This window comes from Toxotes jaculatrix, chromosome 19 (genome assembly GCF_017976425.1).
Source record: "Toxotes jaculatrix isolate fToxJac2 chromosome 19, fToxJac2.pri, whole genome shotgun sequence".
NCBI lineage: Eukaryota > Metazoa > Chordata > Actinopteri > Toxotidae > Toxotes > Toxotes jaculatrix.
The window spans coordinates 15,001,884-15,028,374 of NC_054412.1; the positions used below are offsets into that span (position 1 = coordinate 15,001,884).

Sequence of the window (26,491 nt, forward strand, 5' to 3'; positions counted from 1 at the left end):
TGGCGTTTTTTTTCGAGCAAAAAAAGTCAAAAAAATTTTCGGTCTCAAAATGTCATAAAAAACGTCATAGTATAGTATGGCGTTTTTTTCGGGCAAAAAAAGTCAAAATTTTTTTCGGCCTCAAAATGTCATAAAAAACGTCATAGTATAGTATGGCGTTTTTTTTCGGGCAAAAAGAGTCTAATTTTTTTTCGGCCTCAAAATGTCATAAAAAACGTCATAGTATAGTATGGCGTTTTTTTCGGGCAAAAAGAGTCTAATTTTTTTTCGGCCTCAAAATGTCATAAAAAACGTCATAGTATAGTATGGCGTTTTTTTCGGGCAAAAAGAGTCTAATTTTTTTTCGGCCTCAAAATGTCATAAAAAACGTCATAGTATAGTATGGCGTTTTTTTTCGGGCGAAAAAAGTCAAAATTTTTTTAGGCCTCAAAATGTCATAAAAAACGTCATAGTATAGTATGGCGTTTTTTTCGAGCAAAAAAAGTCAAAAAAATTTTCGGTCTCAAAATGTCATAAAAAACGTCATAGTATAGTATGGCGTTTTTTTCGGGCAAAAAAAGTCAAAGTTTTTTTCGGCCTCAAAATGTCATAAAAAACGTCATAGTATAGTATGGCGTTTTTTTCGGGCAAAAAGAGTCTAATTTTTTTTCGGCCTCAAAATGTCATAAAAAACGTCATAGTATAGTAAGGCGTCAAAATCGAACAAAAAAAGTCAAAAAATTTTTTAGCCTCAAAATGTCATAAAAAACGTCATAGTATAGTAAGGCGTTTTTTTTGTATAAAAAAAGTCAAAAAAATTTTCGGCCTCAAAATGTCATAAAAAACGTCATAGTATAGTAAGGCGTCAAAATCGAACAAAAAAAGTCAAAAAATTTTTTGGCCTCAAAATGTCATAAAAAACGTCATAGTATAGTAAGGCGTTTTTTTTGTGTAAAAAAAGTCAAAAAATTTTTCGGCCTCAAAATGTCATAAAAAACGTCATAGTATAGTAAGGCGTCAAAATCGGACCAAAAAAGTCAAAAATTTTTTCGGCCTCAAAATGTCACAAAAAAAGTAATAGTATAGTAAGGCGTTTTTTTCGGGTAAAAAAAAGTCACAAAATTTTTCGGCCTCAAAATGTCATAAAAAACGTCATAGTATAGTATGCCGTTTTTTTCGGGCAAAAAAAGTCAAAAAATTTTTCGGCCTCAAAATGTCATAAAAAACGTCATAGTATAGTATGGCGTTTTTTTCGAGCAAAAAAAGTCAAAAATTTTTTCGGCCTCAAAATGTCATAAAAAACGTCATAGTATAGTAAGGCGTCAAAATCGGACCAAAAAAGTCAAAAATTTTTTCGGCCTCAAAATGTCATAAAAAACATCATAGTATAGTAAGGCGTCAAAATCGGACGAAAAAAGTGAAAAATTTTTTCGGCCTCAAAATGTCACAAAAAAAGTAATAGTATAGTAAGGCGTTTTTTTCGGGTAAAAAATAGTCAAAAAAATTTTCGGCCTCAAAATGTCATAAAAAACGTCATAGTATAGTATGCCGTTTTTTTCGGGCAAAAAAAGTCAAAAATTTTTTCGGCCTCAAAATGTCATAAAAAACGTCATAGTATAGTATGGCGTTTTTTTCGAGCAAAAAAAGTCAAATTTTTTTTCGGCCTCAAAATGTCATAAAAAACGTCATAGTATAGTAAGGCGTCAAAATCGGACCAAAAAAGTCAAAAATTTTTTCGGCCTCAAAATGTCATAAAAAACGTCATAGTATAGTAAGGCGTCAAAATCGGACGAAAAAAGTCAAAAAAAATTTTCGGCCTCAAAATGTCACAAAAAAAGTAATAGTATAGTAAGGCGTTTTTTTCGGGTAAAAAATAGTCAAAAAAATTTTCGGCCTCAAAATGTCATAAAAAACGTCATAGTATAGTATGCCGTTTTTTTCGGGCAAAAAAAGTCAAAAAATTTTTCGGCCTCAAAATGTCATAAAAAACGTCATAGTACAGTATGGCGTTTTTTTCGGGCAAAAAAAGTCAAAAATTTTTTCGGCCTCAAAATGTCATAAAAAACGTCATAGTATAGTATGGCGTTTTTTTCGAGCAAAAAAAGTCAAAAAAATTTTCGGTCTCAGAATGTCATAAAAAACGTCATAGTATAGTATGGCGTTTTTTTCGGGCAAAAAAAGTCAAAAATTTTTCGGCCTCAAAATGTCATAAAAAACGTCATAGTATAGTAAGGCGTCAAAATCGGACAATAAAAGTCAAAAAATTTTTCGACCTCAAAATGACAAAAAACGTCATAGTATAGTATGCCGTTTTTTTCGGGCAAAAAGAGTCTAATTTTTTTTCGGCCTCAAAATGTCATAAAAAACGTCATAGTATAGTAAGGCGTCAAAATCGGACGAAAAAAGTCAAAAAATTTTTCGGCCTCAAAATGTCATAAAAAACGTCATAGTATAGTAAAGCGTCAAAATCGGACCAAAAAAGTCAAAAATTTTTTCGGCCTCAAAATGTCACAAAAAAAGTAATAGTATAGTAAGGCGTTTTTTTCGGGTAAAAAATAGTCAAAAAAATTTTCGGCCTCAAAATGTCATAAAAAACGTCATAGTATAGTATGCCGTTTTTTTCGGGCAAAAAAAGTCAAAAATTTTTTCGGCCTCAAAATGTCATAAAAAACGTCATAGTATAGTATGGCGTTTTTTTCGAGCAAAAAAAGTCAAATTTTTTTTCGGCCTCAAAATGTCATAAAAAACGTCATAGTATAGTAAGGCGTCAAAATCGGACGAAAAAAGTCAAAAAATTTTTCGGCCTCAAAATGTCATAAAAAACGTCATAGTATAGTAAGGCGTCAAAATCGGACGAAAAAAGTCAAAAATTTTTTCGGCCTCAAAATGTCACAAAAAAAGTAATAGTATAGTAAGGCGTTTTTTTCGGGTAAAAAATAGTCAAAAAAATTTTCGGCCTCAAAATGTCATAAAAAACGTCATAGTATAGTATGGCGTTTTTTTCGGGCAAAAAAAGTCAAATTTTTTTTCGACCTCAAAATGTCATAAAAAACGTCATAGTATAGTATGGCGTTTTTTTCGGGCAAAAAAAGTCAAAATTTTTTTCGACCTCAAAATGTCCTAAAAAATGTCATAGTATAGTATGGCGTTTTTTTGTCGGGCAAAAAAAGTCAAAAAATTTTTCGGCCTCAAAATGTAAAAAAACGTCATAGTATATTATGGCGTCTTTTTCGGACAAAAAATGTCAAATTTTTTTTCGACCTCAAAATGTCATAAAAAACATCATAGTATAGTAAGGCGTCAAAATCGGACAAAAAAAGTCAAAAAAAACTTTGACCTCAAAATGTCATAAAAAACATCATAGTACAGTATGGCGTTTTTTTCGAGCAAAAAAAGTCAAAAAATTTTTCGGCCTCAAAATGTCATAAAAAACGTCATAGTATAGTATGGCGTTTTTTTCGAGCAAAAAAAGTCAAAAAATTTTTCGGTCTCAGAATGTCATAAAAAACGTCATAGTATAGTATGGCGTTTTTTTCGGGCAAAAAAAATCTAAATTTTTTTCGGCCTCAAAATGTCATAAAAAACGTCATAGTATAGTAAGGCGTTTTTTTCGGGCGAAAAAAGTCAAAAAATTTTTTGGCCTCAAAATGTCATAAAAAATTTCATAGTATAGTATGGCGTTTTTTTCGAGCAAAAAAAGTCAAAAAAAATTTCGGTCTCAAAATGTCATAAAAAACGTCATAGTATAGTATGGCGTTTTTTTCGGGCAAAAAAAGTCTAAATTTTTTTCGGCCTCAAAATGTCATAAAAAACGTCATAGTATAGTATGGCGTTTTTTTCGGGCAAAAAGAGTAATTTTTTTTCGGCCTCAAAATGTCATAAAAAACGTCAGTATAGTATGGCGTTTTTTTCGGGCAAAAAGAGTCTAATTTTTTTTCGGCCTCAAAATGTCATAAAAAACGTCATAGTATAGTATGGCGTTTTTTTCGGGCGAAAAAAGTCAAAATTTTTTCAGCCTCAAAATGTCACAAAAAAAGTAATAGTATAGTAAGGCGTTTTTTTCGGGTAAAAAAAAGTCACAAAATTTTTCGGCCTCAAAATGTCATAAAAAACGTCATAGTATAGTATGCCGTTTTTTTCGGGCAAAAAAAGTCAAAAAATTTTTCGGCCTCAAAATGTCATAAAAAACGTCATAGTATAGTATGCCGTTTTTTTCGAGCAAAAAAAGTCAAAAATTTTTTCGGCCTCAAAATGTCATAAAAAACGTCATAGTATAGTAAGGCGTCAAAATCGGACCAAAAAAGTCAAAAATTTTTTCGGCCTCAAAATGTCATAAAAAACATCATAGTATAGTAAGGCGTCAAAATCGGACCAAAAAAGTCAAAAATTTTTTCGGCCTCAAAATGTCACAAAAAAAGTAATAGTATAGTAAGGCGTTTTTTTCGGGTAAAAAATAGTCAAAAAAATTTTCGGCCTCAAAATGTCATAAAAAACGTCATAGTATAGTATGCCGTTTTTTTCGGGCAAAAAAAGTCAAAAATTTTTTCGGCCTCAAAATGTCATAAAAAACGTCATAGTATAGTATGGCGTTTTTTTCGAGCAAAAAAAGTCAAATTTTTTTTCGGCCTCAAAATGTCATAAAAAACGTCATAGTATAGTAAGGCGTCAAAATCGGACGAAAAAAGTCAAAAAATTTTTCGGCCTCAAAATGTCATAAAAAACGTCATAGTATAGTAAGGCGTCAAAATCGGACGAAAAAAGTCAAAAATTTTTTCGGCCTCAAAATGTCACAAAAAAAGTAATAGTATAGTAAGGCGTTTTTTTCGGGTAAAAAATAGTCAAAAAAATTTTCGGCCTCAAAATGTCATAAAAAACGTCATAGTATAGTATGGCGTTTTTTTCGGGCAAAAAAAGTCAAATTTTTTTTCGACCTCAAAATGTCATAAAAAACGTCATAGTATAGTATGGCGTTTTTTTCGGGCAAAAAAAGTCAAAATTTTTTTCGACCTCAAAATGTCCTAAAAAATGTCATAGTATAGTATGGCGTTTTTTTGTCGGGCAAAAAAAGTCAAAAAATTTTTCGGCCTCAAAATGTAAAAAAACGTCATAGTATATTATGGCGTCTTTTTCGGACAAAAAATGTCAAATTTTTTTTCGACCTCAAAATGTCATAAAAAACATCATAGTATAGTAAGGCGTCAAAATCGGACAAAAAAAGTCAAAAAAAACTTTGACCTCAAAATGTCATAAAAAACATCATAGTACAGTATGGCGTTTTTTTCGAGCAAAAAAAGTCAAAAAATTTTTCGGCCTCAAAATGTCATAAAAAACGTCATAGTATAGTAAGGCGTTTTTTTCGGGCAAAAAAAGTCAAAAATTTTTTCGGCCTCAAAATGTCAAAAAACGTCATAATATAGTGTGGCGTTTTTTTCGGGCAAAAAAAGTCAAATTTTTTTTCGACCTCAAAATGTCATAAAAAACGTCATAGTATAGTATGGCGTTTTTTTCAGACAAAAAAAGTCAACATTTTTTTTCGACCTCAAAATGTCATAAAAAACGTCATAGTATAATAAGGCGTCAAAATCGGACAATAAAAGTCAAAAAAATTTTCGGCCTCAAAATGTCATAAAAAACGTCATAGTATAGTATGGCGTTTTTTTCGGCAAAAAAAGTCAAAAAAATTTTCGGTCTCAGAATGTCATAAAAAATGTCATAGTATAGTATGGCGTTTTTTTCTGACAAAAACAGTCAAAAATTTTTCGGCCTCAAAATGTCATAAAAAACGTCATAGTATAGTATGGTATGGCGTTTTTTTCGGGCAAAAAGAGTCTAATTTTTTTTCGGCCTCAAAATGTCATAAAAAACGTCATAGTATAGTATGGCGTTTTTTTCGAGCAAAAAAAGTCAAATTTTTTTTCGGCCTCAAAATGTCATAAAAAACGTCATAGTATAGTAAGGCGTCAAAATCGGACCAAAAAAGTCAAAAATTTTTTCGGCCTCAAAATGTCATAAAAAACGTCATAGTATAGTAAGGCGTCAAAATCGGACGAAAAAAGTCAAAAAAATTTTTCGGCCTCAAAATGTCACAAAAAAAGTAATAGTATAGTAAGGCGTTTTTTTCGGGTAAAAAATAGTCAAAAAAATTTTCGGCCTCAAAATGTCATAAAAAACGTCATAGTATAGTATGCCGTTTTTTTCGGGCAAAAAAAGTCAAAAAATTTTTCGGCCTCAAAATATCATAAAAAACGTCATAGTACAGTATGGCGTTTTTTTCGGGCAAAAAAAGTCAAAAATTTTTTCGGCCTCAAAATGTCATAAAAAACGTCATAGTATAGTATGGCGTTTTTTTCGAGCAAAAAAAGTCAAAAAAATTTTCGGTCTCAGAATGTCATAAAAAACGTCATAGTATAGTATGGCGTTTTTTTCGGGCAAAAAAAGTCAAAAATTTTTTTGGCCTCAAAATGTCATAAAAAACGTCATAGTATAGTAAGGCGTCAAAATCGGACAATAAAAGTCAAAAAATTTTTCGACCTCAAAATGACAAAAAACGTCATAGTATAGTATGCCGTTTTTTTCGGGCAAAAAGAGTCTAATTTTTTTTCGGCCTCAAAATGTCATAAAAAACGTCATAGTATAGTATGGCGTTTTTTTCGGGCGAAAAAAGTCAAAATTTTTTTAGGCCTCAAAATGTCATAAAAAACGTCATAGTATAGTATGGCGTTTTTTTCGAGCAAAAAAAGTCAAAAAATTTTTCGGTCTCAGAATGTCATAAAAAACGTCATAGTATAGTATGGCGTTTTTTTCGGGCAAAAAAAATCTAAATTTTTTTTGGCCTCAAAATGTCATAAAAAACGTCATAGTATAGTAAGGCGTTTTTTTCGGGCGAAAAAAGTCAAAAAATTTTTTGGCCTCAAAATGTCATAAAAAACGTCATAGTATAGTATGGCGTTTTTTTCGAGCAAAAAAAGTCAAAAAAAATTTCGGCCTCAAAATGTCATAAAAAACGTCATAGTATAGTATGGCGTTTTTTTCGGGCAAAAAAAGTCTAAATTTTTTTCGGCCTCAAAATGTCATAAAAAACGTCATAGTATAGTATGGCGTTTTTTTCGGGCAAAAAGAGTAATTTTTTTTCGGCCTCAAAATGTCATAAAAAACGTCATAGTATAGTATGGCGTTTTTTTCGGGCAAAAAGAGTCTAATTTTTTTTCGGCCTCAAAATGTCATAAAAAACGTCATAGTATAGTATGGCGTTTTTTTCGGGTGAAAAAAGTCAAAATTTTTTCAGCCTCAAAATGTCACAAAAAAAGTAATAGTATAGTAAGGCGTTTTTTTCGGGTAAAAAAAAGTCACAAAATTTTTCGGCCTCAAAATGTCATAAAAAACGTCATAGTATAGTATGGCGTTTTTTTCGAGCAAAAAAAGTCAAAAATTTTTTCGGCCTCAAAATGTCATAAAAAACGTCATAGTATAGTAAGGCGTCAAAATCGGACCAAAAAAGTCAAAAAATTTTTCGGCCTCAAAATGTCATAAAAAACATCATAGTATAGTAAGGCGTCAAAATCGGACGAAAAAAGTCAAAAATTTTTTCGGCCTCAAAATGTCACAAAAAAAGTAATAGTATAGTAAGGCGTTTTTTTCGGGTAAAAAATAGTCAAAAAAATTTTCGGCCTCAAAATGTCATAAAAAACGTCATAGTATAGTATGCCGTTTTTTTCGGGCAAAAAAAGTCAAAAATTTTTTCGGCCTCAAAATGTCATAAAAAACGTCATAGTATAGTATGGCGTTTTTTTCGAGCAAAAAAAGTCAAATTTTTTTTCGGCCTCAAAATGTCATAAAAAACGTCATAGTATAGTAAGGCGTCAAAATCGGACCAAAAAAGTCAAAAAATTTTTCGGCCTCAAAATGTCATAAAAAACGTCATAGTATAGTAAGGCGTCAAAATCGGACGAAAAAAGTCAAAAATTTTTTCGGCCTCAAAATGTCACAAAAAAAGTAATAGTATAGTAAGGCGTTTTTTTCGGGTAAAAAATAGTCAAAAAAATTTTCGGCCTCAAAATGTCATAAAAAACGTCATAGTATAGTATGCCGTTTTTTTCGGGCAAAAAAAGTCAAAAAATTTTTCGGCCTCAAAATGTCATAAAAAACGTCATAGTACAGTATGGCGTTTTTTTCGGGCAAAAAAAGTCAAAAATTTTTCGGCCTCAAAATGTCATAAAAAACGTCATAGTATAGTATGCCGTTTTTTTCGAGCAAAAAAAGTCAAAAAAATTTTCGGTCTCAGAATGTCATAAAAAACGTCATAGTATAGTATGGCGTTTTTTTCGGGCAAAAAAAGTCAAAAATTTTTCGGCCTCAAAATGTCATAAAAAACGTCATAGTATAGTAAGGCGTCAAAATCGGACAATAAAAGTCAAAAATTTTTTCGACCTCAAAATGACAAAAAACGTCATAGTATAGTATGCCGTTTTTTTCGGGCAAAAAGAGTCTAATTTTTTTTCGGCCTCAAAATGTCATAAAAAACGTCATAGTATAGTATGGCATTTTTTTCGGGCGAAAAAAGTCAAAATTTTTTTCGGCCTCAAAATGTCATAAAAAACGTCATAGTATAGTATGGCGTTTTTTTCGAGCAAAAAAAGTCAAAAAAATTTTCGGTCTCAGAATGTCATAAAAAACGTCATAGTATAGTATGGCGTTTTTTTCGGGCAAAAAAAATCTAAATTTTTTTTGGCCTCAAAATGTCATAAAAAACGTCATAGTATAGTAAGGCGTTTTTTTTCGGGCGAAAAAAGTCAAAAATTTTTTTGGCCTCAAAATGTCATAAAAAACGTCATAGTATAGTATGGCGTTTTTTTCGGGCAAAAAGAGTAATTTTTTTTCGGCCTCAAAATGTCATAAAAAACGTCATAGTATAGTAAGGCGTCAAAATCGGACAAAAAAAGTCAAGAAAAATTTGACCTCAAAATGTCATAAAAAACGTCATAGTATAGTATGGCGTTTTTTTCGGGCAAAAAAAGTCAAATTTTTTTTCGACCTCAAAATGTCATAAAAAACGTCATAGTATAGTATGGCGTTTTTTTCGGGCAAAAAAAGTCAAAATTTTTTTCGACCTCAAAATGTCCTAAAAAATGTCATAGTATAGTATGGCGTTTTTTTGTCGGGCAAAAAAAGTCAAAAAATTTTTCGGCCTCAAAATGTCATAAAAAATGTCATAGTATAGTATGGCGTTTTTTTTCGAGCAAAAAAAAGTCAAAAAATTTTTCGGTCTCAGAATGTCATAAAAAACGTCATAGTATAGTATGGCGTTTTTTTCGGGCAAAAAAAGTCAACATTTTTTTCGGCCTCAAAATGTCATAAAAAACGTCATAGTATAGTAAGGCGTCAAAATCGGACAAAAAAAGTCAAGAAAAATTTTTCGGCCTCAAAATGTCATAAAAAACGTCATAGTATAGTATGGCGTTTTTTTCGGGCAAAAAAAGTCAAATTTTTTTTCGACCTCAAAATGTCATATAAAACGTCATAGTATAGTATGGCGTTTTTTTCGGGCAAAAAAAGTCAAAATTTTTTTCGACCTCAAAATGTCCTAAAAAATGTCATAGTATAGTATGGCGTTTTTTTGTCGGGCAAAAAAAGTCAAAAAATTTTTCGGCCTCAAAATGTAAAAAAACGTCATAGTATATTATGGCGTCTTTTTCGGACAAAAAATGTCACATTTTTTTTCGACCTCAAAATGTCATAAAAAACATCATAGTATAGTAAGGCGTCAAAATCGGACAAAAAAAGTCAAAAAAAACTTCGACCTCAAAATGTCATAAAAAACATCATAGTACAGTATGGCGTTTTTTTCGAGCAAAAAAAGTCAAAAAATTTTTCGGCCTCAAAATGTCATAAAAAACGTCATAGTATAGTAAGGCGTTTTTTTCGGGCAAAAAAAGTCAAAAATTTTTTCGGCCTCAAAATGTCAAAAAACGTCATAATATAGTGTGGCGTTTTTTTCGGGCAAAAAAAGTCAAATTTTTTTTCGACCTCAAAATGTCATAAAAAACGTCATAGTATAGTATGGCGTTTTTTTCAGACAAAAAAAGTCAATATTTTTTTTCGACCTCAAAATGTCATAAAAAACGTCATAGTATAATAAGGCGTCAAAATCGGACAATAAAAGTCAAAAAAATTTTCGGCCTCAAAATGTCATAAAAAACGTCATAGTATAGTATGGCGTTTTTTTCGGCAAAAAAAGTCAAAAAAATTTTCGGTCTCAGAATGTCATAAAAAACGTCATAGTATAGTAAGGCGTTTTTTTCGGGCGAAAAAAGTCAAAAATTTTTTTGGCCTCAAAATGTCATAAAAAACGTCATAGTATAGTATGGCGTTTTTTTCGAGCAAAAAAAGTCAAAAAAAATTTCGGCCTCAAAATGTCATAAAAAACGTCATAGTATAGTATGGCGTTTTTTTCGGGCAAAAAAAGTCTAAATTTTTTTCGTCCTCAAAATGTCATAAAAAACGTCATAGTATAGTATGGCGTTTTTTTCAGACAAAAAAAGTCAACATTTTTTTTCGACCTCAAAATGTCATAAAAAACATCATAGTATAATAAGGCGTCAAAATCGGACAATAAAAGTCAAAAAATTTTTCGGCCTCAAAATGTCATAAAAAACGTCATAGTATAGTATGGCGTTTTTTTCTGACAAAAACAGTCAAAAATTTTTCGGCCTCAAAATGTCATAAAAAACGTCATAGTATAGTATGGCGTTTTTTTCGGGCAAAAAGAGTCTAATTTTTTTTCGGCCTCAAAATGTCATAAAAAACGTCATAGTATAGTATGGCATTTTTTTCGGGCAAAAAGAGTCTAATTTTTTTTCGGCCTCAAAATGTCATAAAAAACGTCATAGTATAGTATGGCGTTTTTTTCGGGCGAAAAAAGTCAAAATTTTTTTAGGCCTCAAAATGTCATAAAAAACGTCATAGTATAGTATGGCGTTTTTTTCGAGCAAAAAAAGTCAAAAAATTTTTCGGTCTCAGAATGTCATAAAAAACGTCATAGTACAGTATGGCGTTTTTTTCGGGCAAAAAAAATCTAAATTTTTTTTGGCCTCAAAATGTCATAAAAAACGTCATAGTATAGTAAGGCGTTTTTTTCGGGCGAAAAAAGTCAAAAAATTTTTTGGCCTCAAAATGTCATAAAAAACGTCATAGTATAGTATGGCGTTTTTTTCGAGCAAAAAAAGTCAAAAAAATTTTCGGTCTCAAAATGTCATAAAAAACGTCATAGTATAGTATGGCGTTTTTTTCGGGCAAAAAAAGTCAAAAATTTTTTCGGCCTCAAAATGTCATAAAAAACGTCATAGTATAGTATGGCGTTTTTTTCGGGCAAAAAGAGTCTAATTTTTTTTCGGCCTCAAAATGTCATAAAAAACGTCATAGTATAGTATGGCGTTTTTTTCGGGCGAAAAAAGTCACAATTTTTTCAGCCTCAAAATGTCACAAAAAAAGTAATAGTACAGTAAGGCGTTTTTTTCGGGTAAAAAAAAGTCACAAAATTTTTCGGCCTCAAAATGTCATAAAAAACGTCATAGTATAGTATGCCGTTTTTTTCGGGCAAAAAAAGTCAAAAATTTTTTCGGCCTCAAAATGTCATAAAAAACGTCATAGTATATTAAGGCGTTTTTTTCGGGTAAAAAAATAGTCAAAAAAATTTTCGGCCTCAAAATGTCATAAAAAACGTCATAGTATAGTATGCCGTTTTTTTCGGGCAAAAAAAGTCAAAAATTTTTTCGGCCTCAAAATGTCATAAAAAACGTCATAGTATAGTATGGCGTTTTTTTCGAGCAAAAAAAGTAAAAATTTTTTTCGGCCTCAAAATGTCATAAAAAACGTCATAGTATAGTAAGGCGTCAAAATCGGACCAAAAAAGTCAAAAAATTTTTCGGCCTCAAAATGTCATAAAAAACGTCATAGTATAGTAAGGCGTCAAAATCGGACGAAAAAAGTCAAAAATTTTTTCGGCCTCAAAATGTCACAAAAAAAGTAATAGTATAGTAAGGCGTTTTTTTCGGGTAAAAAATAGTCAAAAAAATTTTCGGCCTCAAAATGTCATAAAAAACGTCATAGTACAGTATGGCGTTTTTTTCGGGCAAAAAAAGTCAAAAATTTTTTCGGCCTCAAAATGTCATAAAAAACGTCATAGTATAGTATGGCGTTTTTTTCGAGCAAAAAAAGTCAAAAAAATTTTCGGTCTCAGAATGTCATAAAAAACATCATAGTATAGTATGGCGTTTTTTTCGGGCAAAAAAAGTCAAAAATTTTTCGGCCTCAAAATGTCATAAAAAACGTCATAGTATAGTAAGGCGTCAAAATCGGACAATAAAAGTCAAAAATTTTTTCGACCTCAAAATGACAAAAAACGTCATAGTATAGTATGCCGTTTTTTTCGGGCAAAAAGAGTCTAATTTTTTTTCGGCCTCAAAATGTCATAAAAAACGTCATAGTATAGTAAGGCGTCACAATCGGACAAAAAAAGTCAAAAAAAATTTCGGTCTCAGAATGTCATAAAAAACGTCATAGTATAGTATGGCGTTTTTTTTTTCGGGCAAAAAAAGTCAAAATTTTTTTCGGCCTCAAAATGTCATAAAAAACGTCATAGTATAGTATGGTGTCAAAATTGGACAAAAAAAGTAACAATTTTTTAGAATAGAATAGAATAGAGTTTTATTTGCTATTTGCACAGATACACTGCAGTACATGTGCATTGGAATTCTTGTGCATCCCTCCGCAGATTCAAGCTTAAGGTTAAAATAATACAATAAAATAAAATAACCAAGAAATAAGCAATACAAAAGAAGAGCAAGATAGTGCACTTACAATACTGGAATATTCTTTAGAAAATTAAGAAAATAAGGTGCCTAATATAGGCACACCGTCACTTCCTGTATGTGATGTTTCACATGGTGATCTTAACAGGCATATTGCACATGGTGATATTGCAAATATTTTTGAATATTTTTGAATTGTTTCACATGGTGAATATAAGGACATATTTCACATAGTGATAACAGATTATTTTTGACATTTTTTTGCACGTTGACAGGGTTATGATATGTAGTAGCTTCTTCCCTCCTTAATGTCCTGTGCCACTGTTCTGACAGTGGCTGGGAAGAAGCTGTTGTGGAGGCGGGCTCTGTGGGCACTGATGCTCACCGGCCTGCAATGCCTCAGGTTGTAGCCTGAGTCCACCCATTGAAACAAAGCACAAACTGGATGGTGTTTGTCTTTCAGGATGCTCTGTGCTTTGCGTCTGCAGCGCTCGGTGTAGATTGAGTCCATGGTTGGAAGGCTGCATCCAGTGACCCTCTCTGCAGCTTTTATGACTCGTTGAAGCGACTTCCTCTCAGCCAGCGTGGTGTTGCCGTACCATACTGTGATGGCACTGGTGAGGATGCTTTCAACGAGTCCTCTGTAGGCTTGGATGAGCGGCTGGCGTCCAAGTCCCGCCTTCCTCAGCACTCTGATGAAGTGCAGTCTCTGCTGGGCTTTTCTCACTGCCAATGTGGTGTTTTTGGCCCAGCTGAGATTCTCAGAGATGAGAAGGCCGAGGAACTTGTGGCTATCGGTTCGCTCCACCATAAAAAGTAACAATTTTTTTCGGCCTCAAAATGTCATAAAAAACGTCATAGTATAGTATGCCGTTTTTTTCGGGCAAAAAAAGTCAAAATTTTTTTCGGCCTCAAAATGTCATAAAAGACGTCATAGTATAGTATGCCATTTTTTTCGGGCAAAAAAAGTCTAAATTTTTTTCGGCCTCAAAATGTCATAAAAAACGTCATAGTATAGTAAGGCGTTTTTTTCGGGCAAAAAAAGTCAAAAATTTTTTCGGCCTCAAAATGTCATAAAAAACGTCATAGTATAGTAAGGCGTTTTTTTCGGGCAAAAAATGTCAACATTTTTTTCGGCCTCAAAATGTCATAAAAACGTCATAGTATAGTAAGGCGTCAAAATCGGACAAAAAAAGTCAAAATTTTTTTAGGCCTCAAAATGTCATAAAAAACGTCATAGTATAGTATGGCGTTTTTTTCGGGCAAAAAAAGTCAAAATTTTTTTCGGCCTCAAAATTTCAGAAAAAACATCATAGTATAGTATGGCGTTTTTTTCGGGCAAAAAAAGTCAAAAAAAATTTTTCGGCCTCAAAATGTCATAAAAAACGTCATAGTATAGTAAGGCGTTTTTTTTTGGGTAAAAAAAGTCACAATTTTTTTCGGCCTCAAAATGTCATAAAAAACGTCATAGTATAGTATGGCGTTTTTCTCAGGCAAAAAAGTCAAACTTTTTTTCGGCCTCAAAATGTCATAAAAAACGTCATAGTATAGTATGGCGTTTTTTTCGGGTAAAAAAGTCAAAAAAATTTTCGGTCTCAGAATGTCATAAAAAACGTCATAGTATAGTAAGGCGTCAAAATCGGACGAAAAAAGTCAAAAATTTTTTAGGCCTCAAAATGTCATAAAAAACGTCATAGTATAGTATGCCGTTTTTTTCAGGCAAAAAAGTCAAACTTTTTTTCGGCATCAAAATGTCATAAAAAACGTCATAGTATAGTATGGCGTTTTTTTCGGGTAAAAAAAGTCAAAAATTTTTTCGGCCTCAAAATGTCATAAAAAAACGTCATACTATAGTAAGGCGTCAAAATCGGACGAAAAAAGTCAAAAAATTTTTCGGCCTCAAAATGTCACAAAAAAAGTAATAGTATAGTAAGGCGTTTTTTTCGGGTAAAAAAAGTCAAAAAATTTTTCGGCCTCAAAATGTCATAAAAAACGTCATAGTATAGTATGCCGTTTTTTTCGGGCAAAAAAAGTCAAAAATTTTTTCGGTCTCAAAATGTCAAAAAACGTCATAGTATAGTAAGGCGTTTTTTTTGGGTAAAAAAAGTCACAATTTTTTTCGGCCTCAAAATGTCATAAAAAACGTCATAGTATAGTAAGGCGTCAAAATCGGACAAAAAAAGTCAAAAAAATTTTTCGGCCTCAAAATGTCATAAAAAACGTCATAGTATAGTATGGTGTTTTTTTCGGGCAAAAAAAGTCAAAATTTTTTTCGGTCTCAAAATGTCAAAAAACGTCATAGTATAGTATGCCGTTTTTTTCGGGCAAAAAAAGTCAAAAATTTTTTCGGTCTCAAAATGTCAAAAAACGTCATAGTATAGTAAGGCGTTTTTTTTGGGTAAAAAAAGTCACAATTTTTTTCGGCCTCAAAATGTCATAAAAAACGTCATAGTATAGTATGCCATTTTTTTTCGGGCAAAAAAAGTCAAAAATTTTTTCGGCCTCAGAATGTCATAAAAAACGTCATAGTATAGTATGTCGTTTTTTTCGGGCAAAAAAAGTCAAAAAATTTTTCGGCCTCAAAATGTCATAAAAAACGTCATAGTATAGTAAGGCGTTTTTTTCGGGTAAAAAAAGTCAAAAAAATTTTCGGCCTCAAAATGTCATAAAAAACATCATAGTATAGTATGGCGTTTTTTTCGGGCAAAAAGAGTCAAAAAAAATTTTCGGCCTCAAAATGTCATAAAAAACGTCATAGTATAGTAAGACGTCAAAATCGGGCAAAAAAAGTCTAAATTTTTTTAGGCCTCAAAATGTCATAAAAAACGTCATAGTATAGTATGGCGTTTTTTTCGGGCAAAAAAAGTCAAAATTTTTTTCGGCCTCAAAATGTCATAAAAAACGTCATAGTATAGTAAGGCGTTTTTTTCGGGTAAAAAAAGTCAAAAAATTTTTCGGCCTCAAAATGTCATAAAAAACGTCATAGTATAGTATGGCGTTTTTTTCAGGCAAAAAAGTCAAACTTTTTTTCGGCCTCAAAATGTCAGAAAAAACGTCATAGTATAGTAAGGCGTCAAAATCGGACGAAAAAAGTCAAAAAAATTTTCGGCCTCAAAATGTCATAAAAAACGTCATAGTATAGTATGGCGTTTTTTTTGGGCAAAAAAAGTCTAAATTTTTTTCGACCTCAAAATGTCATAAAAAACGTCATAGTATAGTATGGCGTTTTTTTCAGGCAAAAAAAGTCAAAAATTTTTTCGACCTCAAAATGTCATAAAAAACGTCATAGTATAGTATGGCGTTTTTTTTTCGGGCAAAAAAAGTCAAAATTTTTTTCAACCTCAAAATGTCATAAAAAAAGTCATAAGGCGTCAAAATCGGACGAAAAAAGTCAAAAAAAATTTCGGCCTCAAAATGTCATAAAAACGTCATAGTATAGTAAGCCGTTTTTTTGGGGTAAAAAAAGTCAAAAAAATTTTCGGCCTCAAAATGTCATAAAAAACGTCATAGTATAGTATGCCGTTTTTTTCGGGCAAAAAAAGTCACAATTTTTTTCTGCCTCAAAATGTCATAAAAAACGTCATAGTATAGTAAGGCGTTTTTTTTTAGGGTAAAAAAAGTCAAAAAATTTTTCGGCCTCAAAATGTCATAAAAAACGTCATAGTATAGTAAGGCGTTTTTCTTTTCGGGCAAAAAAAGTCTAAATTTTTTTCGACTTCAAAATGTCATAAAAAATGTCATAGTATAGTATGCCGTTTTTTTCGGGCAAAAAAAGTCTAAATTTTTTTCGGCCTCAAAATGTCATAAAAAACGTCATAGTATAGTAAGGCGTTTTTTTTGGGTAAAAAAAGTCAAAAAAAATTTCGGCCTCAAAATGTCATAAAAAACGTCATAGTATAGTATGGCGTCAAAATCGGACAAAAAAATAACAATTTTTTTCGGCCTCAAAATGTCATGAAAAACGTCATAGTATAGTAAGGCGTTTTTTGCGGGTAAAAAAAGTCCAAAAAAATTTGGACCTCAAAATGTCATAAAAAAACGTCATAGTATAATATGGCGTTTTTTTTTTCGGGCAAAAAAAGTCAAATTTTTTTTCGACCTCAAAATGTCATAAAAAACATCATAGTATAGTAAGGCGTCAAAATCGGACAAAAAAAGTCAAAAATTTTTTCGACTTCAAAATGTCATAAAAAACGTCATAGTATAGTAAGCCGTTTTTTTGGGGTAAAAAAAGTCACAATTTTTTTCGGCCTCAAAATGTCATAAAAAACGTCATAGTATAGTAAGGCGTTTTTTTTAGGGTAAAAAAAGTCAAAAAATTTTTCGGTCTCAGAATGTCATAAAAAACGTCATAGTATAGTATGCCGTTTTTTTCGGGCAAAAAAAGTCTAAATTTTTTTCGGCCTCAAAATGTCATAAAAAACGTCATAGTATAGTAAGGCGTTTTTTTTAGGGTAAAAAAAGTCAAAAAATTTTTCGGCCTCAAAGTGTCATAAAAAACGTCATAGTATAGTAAAGCGTTTTTTTTTCGGGCAAAAAAAGTCTAAATTTTTTTCGACTTCAAAATGTCATAAAAAATGTCATAGTATAGTATGCCATTTTTTTCGGGCAAAAAAAGTCTAAATTTTTTTCGGCCTCAAAATGTCATAAAAAACGTCATAGTATAGTATGGTGTTTTTTTCGGGCAAAAAAAGTCAAAATTTTTTTCGGCCTCAAAATGTCATAAAAAACGTCATAGTATAGTTTGGCGTTTTTTTTCGGGCAAAAAAAGTCAAAATTTTTTTCGGCCTCAAAATGTCATAAAAAACGTCATAGTATAGTAAAGCGTTTTTTTTTCGGGCAAAAAAAGTCTAAATTTTTTTCGACTTCAAAATGTCATAAAAAATGTCATAGTATAGTAAGGCGTCAAAATCGGACAAAAAAAGTCAAAAAAAATTTGACCTCAAAATGTCATAAAAAACGTCATAGTATAGTATGGCGTCAAAATCGGGCAAAAAAAGTCTAAATTTTTTTCGGCCTCAAAATGTCATAAAAAACGTCATAGTGTAGTAAGGCGTCAAAATCGGACAAAAAAAGTCAAAAAAATTTTCGGCCTCAAAATGTCATAAAAAACGTCATAGTATAGTAAGGCGTTTTTTTTAGGGTAAAAAAAGTCAAAAAATTTTTCGGCCTCAAAATGTCATAAAAAACGTCATAGTATAGTAAAGCGTTTTTTTTTCGGGCAAAAAAAGTCTAAATTTTTTCGACTTCAAAATGTCATAAAAAATGTCATAGTATAGTATGCCGTTTTTTTCGGGCAAAAAAAGTCTAAATTTTTTTCGGCCTCAAAATGTCATAAAAAACGTCATAGTATAGTAAGGCGTTTTTTTCGGGTAAAAAAAGTCAAAAATTTTTTCGGCCTCAAAATGTCATAAAAAACGTCATAGTATAGTTTGGCGTTTTTTTTCGGGCAAAAAAAGTCAAAATTTTTTTCGGCCTCAAAATGTCAAAAAACGTCATAGTATAGTATGGCGTCAAAATCGGACAAAAAAATAACAATTTTTTTCGGCCTCAAAATGTCATGAAAAACATCATAGTATAGTAAGGCGTTTTTTTCGGGTAAAAAAAGTCCAGAAAAATTTGGACCTCAAAATGTCATAAAAAAAACGTCATAGTATAGTATGGCGTTTTTTTTTCGGGCAAAAAAAGTCAAAATTTTTTTCGACCTCAAAATGTCATAAAAAACATCATAGTATAGTAAGGCGTCAAAATCGGACAAAAAAAGTCAAAAAATTTTTCGACTTCAAAATGTCATAAAAAACGTCATAGTATAGTATGGCGTTTTTTTTCAGGCAAAAAAAGTCAAAAAATTTTTCGGCCTCAAAATGTCATAAAAAACGTCATAGTATAGTATGGCGTTTTTTTCGGGCAAAAAAAGTCAAAAATTTTTTCGGCCTCAAAATGTCATAAAAAACGTCATAGTATAGTATGGCTTTTTTTTCGGGTAAAAAAAGTCAAAAATTTTTTCGGCCTCAAAATGTCATAAAAAACATCATAGTATAGTATGGCGTCAAAATCGGACAAAAAAAGTCTAAATTTTTTTCGGCCTCAAAATGTCATAAAAAACATCATAGTATAGTATGGCGTCAAAATCGGACAAAAAAAGTCTAAATTTTTTTCGGCCTCAAAATGTCATAAAAAACGTCATAGTATAGTAAGGCGTTTTTTTTCGGGCAAAAAAAGTCAACATTTTTTTGGCCTCAAAATGTCAAAAAACGTCATAGTATAGTATGGCGTTTTTTTCAGGCAAAAAAAGTCAAATTTTTTTTCGACCTCAAAATGTCATAAAAAACGTCATAGTATAGTAAGGCGTCAAAATCTGACAAAAAAAGTCAAAAAAAATTTGACCTCAAAATGTCATAAAAAACGTCATAGTATAGTAAGGCGTTTTTTTTAGGGTAAAAAAAGTCAAAAATTTTTTCGGTCTCAGAATGTCATAAAAAACGTCATAGTATAGTATGGCGTTTTTTTCGGGCAAAAAAAGTCTAAATTTTTTTCGGCCTCAAAATGTCATAAAAAACGTCATAGTATAGTAAGGCGTTTTTTTTAGGGTAAAAAAAGTCAAAAAATTTTTTGGCCTCAAAATGTCATAAAAAACGTCATAGTATAGTAAGGCGTCAAAATCCGCCAAAAAAAAGTCATACTTTATAACGGCCTCAAAATGTCATAAAAATGGTCATAGTATAGTAAGGCGTCAAAATGGGCCAAAAAAAGTCATACCTTAGAACGGCCTCACAATGCCATAAAAATGGTCATAGTATAGTAAGGCTTCAAAATCGGCCAAAAAAAGTCATAGTTTAGAATGGTCTCAAAATGTTAAGTACTTAAGTAGATTAAGTATGTGGGAGAAACAGCCACTAATACATCAATTTTCTGTGTTTTGGTGAAGGGTCAACTTCATGGTGTCACTTGCTCACACCGTGTAATTTTGAAATGGCATCGTTTCACACAAACCACTGTTTCATTTTGTTTCCCATCATCTATAATTCTTCAGCAGTGCTGCTTCAATGCCTCTGTTTTCCTCATGTGCTATATACTGTATCAGATTGAATTATACAGTATGCACAGTATGCAGTATCCCACCTGTTCACTCATGTATTTGGAATAGATGTGCAGTGTTTTTCCTTTTATTTATTTATTTATTTATTTATTTATTTCCTTTGTGAATCTATAGAGGTGCTACAGGGCATAATGCAATTGTGAATTATTGGGACTTAGGTAACTCTTTTATATTGTTGCCAAGCCCAAACATATTTTGGAGCAGAACCCAATAAAGGCGCAGTGATTTATGAACTCCGCTTTTTCACTGGTTTGCCATTTATTCTTTCTTTTTTTCTTCCCTCCAAAGCAATCTTGAGAATGGCACATCTGTAAAGTGATAAGGAGAATGTTTATGATGATTTTTGCATGCAGCCCAGGGACCGCGGGAAAAAGAATGGTGGGGGTAAAAAAAAAACAAATTGAGACCATTATACTGAATGGAAATTTCTGCTGTGTGAGAGAATGACATGCAAACAATAGCTGTGTTTTCTCTAACAAAAAAAATCTCTCTTCTCCCTTCGCTTTTCCTCTCTCTCTCTTCCTCTCATATCTTTAGATAACAAATACGCCCCTGCAGTGAGTCTAAATGGCTTTATATTCATCCTGGGAGGAGCCTATGCTCGAGCCACTACTATCTATGACCCAGACAAAGGCAACATCAAGGCTGGTCCCAACATGAATCATTCTCGGCAGTTCTGCAGGTAAGAGATTATTAATCTAGCAGCACCACATGTAAATTAAATCCCCAGTGTGGAATTTTAAAGAATTTTTCTTTTGTGAAGCTTCAAAAGTACTTTATTGCACATATTGATATAGACAGGTGACAAATCAAAGGAAAAACCAACACGTAGTGTCTTAGTGAGGTGTTGGGTCATCATGTGCTGCCAGAACAGCTTTAGTGCACTTTGGCATTGGTTCTACGAGTCTCTGGATGAACACCATTCTTCCAAAACATATTCCCTCATATGGTGTTTTGATGATGGTGATGGAGAAAGCTGTCTAACACATCAGTTCAAAATCTCCAAAATGACCCCTACAGAACAACAAAGCCCCTTGTACTTGTTGATGGACTGTTGTTGCTGACACAGTCTGATCACTCCCTGTGCTGACATTCTCAGTCACCTGAGGAAGAGTTGCTCTTCTGGTTTTTCATAATGCACAAGAATCATCGTCTTTCTCTTAGATCTGAATGCAGATGTCACTTAAGTCACTGTCCCAACTGAAACACTGGCACGTTGATCAGTCTGTGAACCCTGTTTCAGAGCCACTTAAATCTTTTCCTCTTTTCTTAATTTTCTTAAGAACTTCTCAGTGTTTTAAGTGTACTATCTTGCTCTTCTTTTGTATTATTTATTTCTTGGTTATTTCATTTTATTTTTTATTTTATTGTATTATTTAAACCTTTTAGCAAGCTTGACTCAGGGGAGGGATGCACAAGAATTCCAAGGCACATGTACTGCAATGTATCTGTGCAAATGGCAAATAAAACTCTATTCTATTCTATTTCATCTTGATACAAAATCATCAGAATCAAGGCTGCATTTTGGTTGTGGAACTCGCCCCCTCGGTAGGAGTAATTTATTGGCTTGATTTTTTAAATTCGCTTGATCGGTAACGCCACTGTCACGCCAAGAGAAGCAAGACGCATCTGTTCGAAATGCAAAGGCCCATGCTTGATTTAATCAACTTTCTTTCAAAACTTTTAATCGCCTTATTTTACCCCGACTTACTAGAGTGACATATAAGCTGTTTGTAGTTTTTTGTTTTACTTGCATTTAGTCAGGTAAGTGTAATATTTGTGTTAAAAAATTTAAAAAAGCAGGAAAGTTCAGTCTACACCTGTAATGTAACTTTAATAGCGTTTGTGGACACATAATGGCTTATAAAGGGAGATAAATGAAAATTAGCAACAGTGGGATCGTGTCCTAATATCCCAGTCAGCTCGAGCCACTGAGGTGTGCAGTTTGCTGGATAATGAACTCATGGTTTTGTGCACCCCGAGTTTTTTTTTTTTTCCTGCAGAAGATGAGAAAGCAAGAAGCATGCGTGGACTGCATTTGGGAAGCAATTACAGACAGTGATCGTATGTGCAGAGTGTATAACATAAATCATGTTGTCAGAGTTATTGATAAGCTGCAGCAGCACACGCCAGGCAGCTGTTCTGCTACATTTAACTAAGTCTGACACAAGAGAGGAAGAGATGTGGCGAAGGAGGGCGAACAACAAAACACACAGAGCTGCCAGAGGAGAAATACTCCGAAACAGCACTATCTGCAGTGCACGTTGCTGCACAGAAGTCTAGCAGGTCATCGTGCAGGAGAGCTGATATTCTCCCCTGGCTGCGTCCGGCCCTCTGCAGACCCATACCTCCCTTCTGTTTATCAAGAAGAGAAGCTCCAGGCTTTGCCCTGCGCGCTCTCTCCATTTTGGATCAGCTGTGCTTTCTCTCTGAGTAGATTTAGGCTTTATGTAATAATCTTTTTCAGTCCCAGCAGTGTTGTAAATTTCTGCAATAGGACTGCATGTTGTTCGCTTTGTGTGTTCATGTGTGTGTGTTTGAGCGTGCACCTTATGTAAATGCAGATCGTTCCAAACCCCAATAGGAGTACAAAGCCCTAATCAGCTTACAGCCCAAGTTTTAATCCTCTCTGCACACAAACTCCTGTTTCTGTTTCTCATATCAATTGGGCACATTTGTACAGATATTTGCTTTTTCATTTGTTTTCTCTCTTGCCCTCGAGAGGGAATGTGATGTGTGTGGTTTTCTTTTTTTTTTTCTTTCCCTCACCTTACAAAGTAGCATTGTTGGGAATGTCGAGAGCATGTGTTAGAGATGTCAAATAATCGCAGGCGTGGCCCCCAGCGCAGCAATCAGCGTGTTTGTGGAGATGTTGTCATCTGTCTGGCTTTGTTGTCTGGTCACGATTAACAATAAGAGAGACATTGCTCCTGCTGTGAGTCGTGTTGTAGCTATCTAATATCAAAGCCACATTAGCTCACGCTTGCTTTCACCTTCCTATCTTCCTGACACTGATTATCTCTCATTATTATTTGTGCCAAAAATGACGTTTGGTTGCCACGCTGTGTTTAACGAGTTGAATGCTTTTACTGTGAAGCAGCAGCAGAAGGCAATGTTTGCACTAGCAGCAACTTAAAGGGGAAACATCGAAGTATTTGAGTTTATAACATTCAAAAATTAGCTATGACTGTCAACAGAATGTGAAGGAATAACAGTTGTAACCTTGTGTCAAAGACGTCTGTATATTGCATTGCAGGGATATCTACAGCATTTAGCATGCTAACCAGCTATGCCCAGCCCATTGTGCCTTGTAATACCACTTTGTAGCTCAAGAGGTGATAGTGAGTCCCTACAGAGTCCAGTCTGTCCTCAGTGCAACATGAGAGGATGTAGAGGTATCTGTGAGTGGGCTATAAATCTGTATTGTGGCTATCCTCAAATGACAAGGACACAGACCTGTATAGATTTTTTGATGGTCCACCGGCCCACTGATGCAGCAGCCCGCTGAGATTTGACCTGGTGTGCCCGATGGTCAGTCCAACTGTGGTGCAGGGGAAGGGTCGAGGGGAGGAGGAACCAAAGAGGGCATTTCCTTGAATTCGACAGTTGGCCAGTTCTTAAACGTTGGCCCTTTAATTCTTTTCTGATAGACTGTAAGGAAAGTGAACAGAAAACAGTAAGGTCAGTGATATCAATAAAATAAAATTACAAACAGTAATGAAAGCTGAACTCCACTTCTGACATTAATACTACTGTTGAAACAGGTATTTACTTAGTGCTGAAATAAAATGCTAAGTATAAATGGTATCAAAAACTTGAGTTTTGATTAGCTGAAGACTAAAACCACTCACATCTATTCACTAAATATAAGGCTACAATCAGCACAAAACTGCTAGTCTGGCTTTATCAAATGGCAACAAAATCCAACTATCATCCCCTTAAAGCTGTTTGTATAAGTTGTACAAAAACATAGTTCCTAGCTTTAAATAACTGTTATGTGTCCATCTGTGTCTGTGATCTGAAGATGTTATCTATTTCCCTGAAAATTGGACAAAACAAACTCTGTGTGTGTGTCTATACAGTGCTGTGATCCTGGACGGGAAGATCTACGCCACAGGAGGTATCGTGAGCAGCGAGGGTCCAGCCCTTGGCAACATGGAAACCTTCGACCCTTGCACCAACACTTGGGCGCTCCTGCAGTCGATGCCCTGCCCGCTCTTCAGACACGGTTGCGTGGTCATCAAAAAGTACATCCAGAGCGGCTGAGGGCGGCTTGCACCCGATCACACTGGGTCGACGCCCAACACCAGCTAAGCTCCGGTTGTGGGGACGATGATGTGCGACGGCAGCTTAGGGCCCGGGTCGGTCGGTCGGTCGGTCAGCGACCTCTGGACTTGATGCCAGCATCCATCCACCCTGTTACCCGTCCCACCCCTCGAAAAGCCCTGTGCAGAATGTACTCATCCTCAACTACTCAGCCATGTCAGGTGGCGATGCCTAACCTCCAGTACTGTATGTGTCATGGTAGTAGTTCATCCTCTCATCCAACAGGCACAGGGGACCCTCTTAGTAATTTACAAGCTCCTTGATTTTTGATGAAATTGTAATTTTTTTTTTTTTTTTCAGTTCTGTCTTTTCCAGATTTCTGTAAGCTCACCACCTTCCAGCAGCAGTGAAGCAGTGAAAGCCATTGCAGGTCTGGATTTTTGTCCCTTTTTGAGTAAATTGTGTTTGACAGGTGTAGGCTTCATAGTCATTCGTTAGAGAGCAGAGTTTCTTTGTGGCGTATAAACATATTTTTCAGTAGTGACATCTACAGGACAGGAGGAAAAGTGAAGGAAAGGAATCAGACTGTTTTCCTCTTTATCAGTGGATTTGACAAGTTTCTTCTCTCTCCACTGTGTCAGGAAGGGAAATTCCTACAGTGAGTGTGGATTTATGAGGCAATTTTAAAAACAGATTTGAACTCTGTGTAACCCGGTTCTTTTAATGAATTGCTAAACTTAGGAAAAAAACAGAAAATCTGGGTCAGGTAAGGTTTAAAAAGAGAAAATCTGTATTTTCTTTTTTTGCTTTGTTCTTTTGCAATTCCAGCCTGATTGAGATATCATCTGGAGGGTAAGTGGCCTGTTTTTTTTTTCCCTTTCCGCTTGATTTACTATTCTCATGGTCTCTGGGATAAAGGAAGCAGTAGATTTAGAGAGAGGGAATTCCTCCCTTCCCTGACGTCTGATCAGATGCTCAAGTTGGGGTAGTTCCTCCGGATAAAAGCACAATTATCACCTGTGACTGTTATCATAGAAGTTATCTGTTGATCCATGGGTTTTTTTCCTTCTTTTGTTTTTCTTGGTCTTGGTCTTTCACCTGTTTCTCCTCTCCACCTTCTTTTTGTTTTGTACAATGTGTTTCATTGCAACCCACAAAAGATGTTGGGTTGGTATTCTGTAAATACAGGAAGGAAATATGTATATTTTAAAACCTGAAGGCAATTCTGTATAAATGTTTTTAGAAAAAAAAAAAAGATAGGTTGGATTCAAATGACATGTCTGTAAATCTGTACCCAAAAAGAAGAAATTAACAATTGTTATTATTGAAACCTAATACATATACCAGAACTATGAACACGTCGTCAAGTCTGTTTTTTGGTATAATGTATAATTAATCAGTGGTATAGTTTTTTTTCCCCCAGTTTTCAAGGAAACTTCTCTACCTGAACAAGGTAAGTGATGTTTCTAATGGGCATTTACCACAGAGCACGGGTGTAAAGAACAGTTTGGGATATAAAAACACCAAGGTGTGATTTTTAAAAGTCATTAAATCTAAACTCCCAAGTGTAGATTTAACTACAGTGAGAGAACAACACTTCAAATATACAGTTTGCACCTTTATTCAAGTATATCACAGCAGTTTATTTGAGAAATACAGTAAATGTTTCATTTCAAATATAACTTACACTAAAGTAACAATTGCAAACAGTTGTGTTAAATACAGAAAAGAAAAGACAAAGCTATGAAAAGTCTTGACTAAATGAACTGTGAAAAAAAAAACAGGGAAGAACAAAGTAATTCAGGATAGAACAAACCCTTTCTCCTTCTGCATACTGGACTAAGTAGTCTCAACTACCAGACAAAAATTGGTTGTTAGTCCAAACTGGCTACAATTTATAAAAAGAAAGGAAGATCACAATGTATGACATTTAAACTACCCATATATTATTTCCCCAATGTGTTTTTAAATCCATAAACGTAACTCTTTTGGCAGAAAGTGAACAACAATAAAAGTTAATCTGGTCCTGTTTCTCTTCCTGGGATGTACTACACAGACACTACGTTTTAAATATCACTTCCGTCCTAATGTTAGTCTCTTCCAGTATGCCACAGTCTGTAACCACTCTTAACAAAGAAAACACCAGAACAATGAAATAAATAGAAATGTTGAAAGGGCATGTTGTTACGTGTTGAACCTGAGAGACCTGTAAACCCTTTACTCCCCCGTACACGCCAAATAAACCTGCTACACAAACGCTACACAATTCAGCAAAATTGTTAAAATGGACGCGTGATGCTTCCCCTTTTTTTTTTTTTTTATAATTTCAAACGTACAAAAA

At 33.6% G+C, this 26,491-nt stretch overlaps 1 protein-coding gene across 1 annotated transcript in view; it reads left to right on the plus strand.

Moving 5' to 3' along the window:
• LOC121199190 (kelch-like protein 29) overlaps positions 1–25,476 on the plus strand; it is a 231,092-nt gene extending 205,616 nt beyond the window's left edge. Inside the window, exons 14-15 of the mRNA XM_041063665.1 lie at positions 20,422–20,566; positions 23,967–25,476. Of these exons, the coding sequence (XP_040919599.1) occupies positions 20,422–20,566; positions 23,967–24,150 (329 nt within the window). The 3' untranslated portion in view covers positions 24,151–25,476. The remainder of the gene's footprint in view (positions 1–20,421; positions 20,567–23,966) is intronic.
• Positions 25,477–26,491: the final 1,015 nt, after the last annotated feature.